The 4,391-nt window shown below is 56.2% G+C and overlaps 1 protein-coding gene across 1 annotated transcript in view; it reads right to left on the reverse strand.

Moving 5' to 3' along the window:
• Positions 1–1,368: 1,368 nt before the first annotated feature.
• RGP1 (RGP1 retrograde golgi transport homolog (S. cerevisiae)) overlaps positions 1,369–4,391 on the reverse strand; it is a 9,378-nt gene continuing 6,355 nt past the window's right edge. Inside the window, exons 4-8 of the mRNA XM_010136702.1 lie at positions 2,990–3,139; positions 2,764–2,910; positions 2,223–2,350; positions 1,805–1,982; positions 1,369–1,592 (exon numbers count right to left, since the gene is read on the reverse strand). Coding sequence (XP_010135004.1) covers positions 1,369–1,592; positions 1,805–1,982; positions 2,223–2,350; positions 2,764–2,910; positions 2,990–3,139 — 827 coding nt within the window. The remainder of the gene's footprint in view (positions 1,593–1,804; positions 1,983–2,222; positions 2,351–2,763; positions 2,911–2,989; positions 3,140–4,391) is intronic.

Here is a 4,391-nt window from a genome sequence, read left to right on the forward strand (position 1 = left end):
CCCGGCAGCTGCTGGGAGCTCTCAACTTGGGAGTACTGCAACCCTTCGCGCAGGACCCATGCACCCTGGCCAGCCCTGTCTCTGTCCTGGAGCACGAGGGGCACAACTCACCTCTGGAACCACTAATGCCCCAGCTCCTGGGACTGGAGGGGGTCCCCAGCACTGCAGGCCAGCCCTGGGCAACACTGCAATGGAGCCAGCCCAGGGCAGGTGGCAGAGCAGGGGGAACCACTAAAAGATGTCCCCTGCGAAGACCCCCATGCCAGCTGCGGAGGAGCGGAGCGGGGAGCCAGGTGCCCTGCTAGGGTTCAGGGGAGCTGAATCAATCCAGCAAGTAAGTGTCAGGGTGGAGCTGGCCACCGTGGCAGCCTGCCCCAGCTGGTGCCATGCCTGTGTTGTGCAGAGCCTTGTGTAGATGTTTCTGTTCTTGCAATAAAGGTATTACACAAAGATGAGGTCTCCAGCCTGAGACTTGTGCAGGGTGGGCTGTGTCCACGACTGGGAACAGTGTAGGAATAATGCTCCTGGGGAGGCTGAGTTTCACACATTGAGATGTTTATTAGATCCCCATGCAAAGGGGAAAACTCTTAGAAGGGTTTGGTAGAAAAAGGGAGCTGGCTGTGGAGCAGGGAGGTCCATCCCAGCTCCTGAACTCACAGCACACATTCACTCTAGCTCCTCAAGCATCCAGACACCAGCAGGATGACTCCCTGTCCAGAAGCGCAGGTGCTCAGTCCGTCTTAGTTTTGGTTCACCCCCATCACGCTGCCACACCAGCATGTGCTGGCAGCGCAGGGCTGGCCTTCCAGGACCTGCCTCCTTGGGGTGAGGGGTGTAGGGCACTGGGCTGTGCATGCGACATCCCTCACAAGAGGCAAGACGCATGCCAGGGTGGGAGAGCAGGCTCCCACCCAGCCCAGGTGGCCAGTACACCCCACGTTGACACCAGACCTCTGCTTATGGGGACTCTCTGCAGGGGCACAGCTTTCCCCCAAGGCCAGTATGGAGCTTCAGTGGAAGAGCTCTCCTCTCCTTTCCCTGGGCTAGGTCTTTCTCTCTTGGAAGCCCCTCATGGTGTGAAGGCATGCTGGGCCGTTCCCTGGGAGGCAGCTTTCTTTTTGGTGAGTGCTGGGACTCGGCCAGGCTGGAACGGTCCAGCTCCCAGCTGAGGGCTGCAGCACAGGACACCACAGCAACCACAGGGCTCCTCCATCCACAGAGGGACAGACTGGCCCAGTGTCCACCTGGGCGCTGCAGACAGGGGACGTTGGGATGCACACCCTGCAGCGCACCGGTGACAGTGCTGCCCGACATTCCCACCGGCAGCACGCACTGGAGCACCGCAGGCCCCTACTAGCTCTCCCCACTTCAGATGGTGATGGAGTTGGTGCTGGAGAACTGAGATACGTACGAAGCCAGGATGGGGTTGGTGGGAAGGACTTTGATGGGCAAGTCCCAGCTGAAAGTGTCCACCTCCATCTGCTCCACCCCAGTCCAGGTAATGGCCTCTGACTGACTCCCACGAACCAAGCAAGTCCCCGCTGACTCCCCGGAAGTCACGAACTCAAAGTGCAGCCTCCACTTCAGGGACACTGTGGGCAAGAGAAGGGTCAGCAGCCAACACCACAAGGGACAGGAACAGCAGCTGTCTCAGTGCTGGCTGTCCTGGCAAGGGTACACGTAAATAAGCCCAGTGCTGCAGGCCACCTCCCTCCCATTGTATACAGTCCTGCTGAGCAAGGGCAGGGCTGGGGACATCGCAGGAGACAAGCAGGGATGGGTCCCTTCCCCAGTGGCCACTAACCGATGTTGGTGGTGAACCCTGGGGTAGAGCTGAGTGGGATGGGCAGGCTGAAGCTGCTCTGGGCTGTGTGCAGGCAGGCCTCTTGATGGCGGGCATGTGTGCTGAAGGAGATGGGCTGTCCCCGCCGGCGCTGGAACTCCTCCTGGATGCTCTCCTCCGTCTGCAGGCTCACTGAGAACTGCAGGGCAATCAGCAGGGTGCTTGCTCCCACAACCTCACACAGCCCTGGCACAAACCCCTCACAAGATCTGACCTGAAGCCCTTCCCCTCCTCACAGCCCAAGGGGATCTCCACTGGGTCCCACCAGAAACCCTCAGTAGAAACACCACAGCAGCTCAGCACCACTCCAATCCCTTCTCTCTGTCTCCTACTCAAAACTCCAGCCTCACCCAACAGTGACCCCGTAGCCAGCACTGACCTGCAGACAGGGAATGTCTCCTTCCGAGAAGTTAAAGGTCCCAATGACATCCTCTCCGATCTTATAGATGGTCTTAAAGATGCAGAAGGTCCCCACCTTCCCACGAGTGTTGCTGATGTTATATAGGTCTGTAGAGAACAAGAGGGCAGACGGAAGGGTTGTGGCAGGGTGAGGCTTGGCTCCACACAGCGCTCTGGGTTAATCACAGAGCTTAGCAAACACAACCCTATGCCTGCAGCCTGGGTGTAGAGGACAGTCTCTGGAGGCAGCATTCCCTTTGGGAAATGCCTGCAGTGAGCAGGAGCACACCACATGCTGGCTGCAATATGCTGGGGAAAAGGTCTCTCTGGATGAAGTAGGAAGAGCTGAGACTGGCCGGAAGGAACCCATGGGAAACCCTGAAACCCTGACCCAAGCAGGCCCTGGTGGAACTGCTCCACAGCACCAGCCAGAGATTTGCTTTCCCAATGAGAGATTGAGTCCTGAGCTGTGCTTCACGCTCAGGTTAGGACAGCAGGTTCAAGCAGGGGATATAACCTACGAAGGCTGCGTCGGGAGGTGGCCACCATGAGCAGTTCTGTTGCCAGGTCCGCCAGGCGGGAGTCTTTCTTCAAGCCCTCCTCTTCCTCCAGGAAGGGGTTGGAGGGTGCAACTGCCTCATCCTGTGGGAACTGGTAATCCTTGAGCCCTGGGGAGAAGACGAGAGCATCAGCAGGGCACAGTGCAGCCAGGCCTGTGTCTGCAAGGAGGGCAGTGCGTGGCCTTACCGTGCAGCACGAGGACACGGAAGGGTACACGCAGGAGCTTGATGGGGGAGTTGACACGCTGGCAGCCGATGGTCAGCTTGTACACGTACTTCACCGACTGTCCCCGGAAGGAGGGTGGGCCATCTATGGGCAGTGTCTCACAGTACGAATCTGCAAGGAGCACAGAACTGGTTGCTTCCCAAAGCCAAAAGGAAGCTCCTGCAGCTGCCACTCATAGGCTGCCTGCACTCAGGGTTAGGACCCACAGCGGTGCTGAGCTAGAGATGGTGCCTGGTGCTTTCTGTCATCTCCTCTTTTCCACAGCAGGCCAAGCACATCCCCAGCTTCCCTGCACAGCATGCTGCGCCTCACATCACATGCTCTGTCATCCAGGCATTGCTTCCAGCACATACAACCACACACACAAACTCTGCCTCCAAAGAATGCGAAAGATGTAGAATCCAGGAGCACAAACACATCAGAGCTAAACTTACTCATCACGAGTTCAACCTGAACTTGCCTCTGCGTGCTCCCTTCGCACACTGCTTTCATGATGCAGCCACAGGCTGTGGTTTCCTCCGGGCTCTGCCCCATGGGCAGAGAGGTGCCCATCAATACAACACGTTCCTTTCAATATTCGCTTCGCGCAAACCCCAAACTCAGCAACAAAAATCAATCTCTTCCTGTGTTTTTCTCTGAAGCATGAGGTTTAAAAGGCCAAGAAACAATTAAAGAGACCTTCACAACAACCTGTGGCACATCCCCCTTGACGGAGTGATGACTTAAGACCACAAAGCCTCGGACTCTGAGACCTCTGAGATGCTGAGGCCTGGCTTTATGCCACATTCAGCCCTCTCTAAGTCCCTTGGCCACCACACAAACCCTAATGCTTCTCAACGCAGCGTGAACACTTCTGCAGCTTTCCCAAACCAACACAATGTATAATAAGAAAGGCGCAAACAGTGAGCTGTGGAAAGTCTCCATCTCTCTGGCTTGCCCATCACAACGCAGATACACCCTGACAGAGGAAAGGCAGCATCCTGCTGTGAAACCACAGATCTTTCCCCATGTCTGGCACGTCCTGAGCACTGAGGCGTAGATTAAAAGCTAGGGTTACATTTTAAATATAACTTCTGGATTTAAAATAACAAGATTGGAAGGAAGAAAAAAGCCCATGCTACTCTGTAGCACCCACAGCCTGTTGCACCTTAAAACACAAGGGTGCTCTGCTCGAATGCGGTAGGGATAGAGCTCAGAACTGTCCTGACAGGAGGGAAAATCAGGTATTTCCAGGGAAAGAAGCCCTCTATACCATGCTTAACACAAGTGCTCATAACAACCTTCAGGCCTAGTGAGGACAAGCTGAGCAGAAGCCACTGCAGTCTGTGGGGCATAAGCGTTTTGCTACCTGGCACAGGAATGC

Source organism: Buceros rhinoceros, unplaced genomic scaffold (assembly GCF_000710305.1).
Source record: "Buceros rhinoceros silvestris isolate BGI_N320 unplaced genomic scaffold, ASM71030v1 scaffold9695, whole genome shotgun sequence".
NCBI classification, from domain to species: domain Eukaryota; kingdom Metazoa; phylum Chordata; class Aves; order Bucerotiformes; family Bucerotidae; genus Buceros; species Buceros rhinoceros.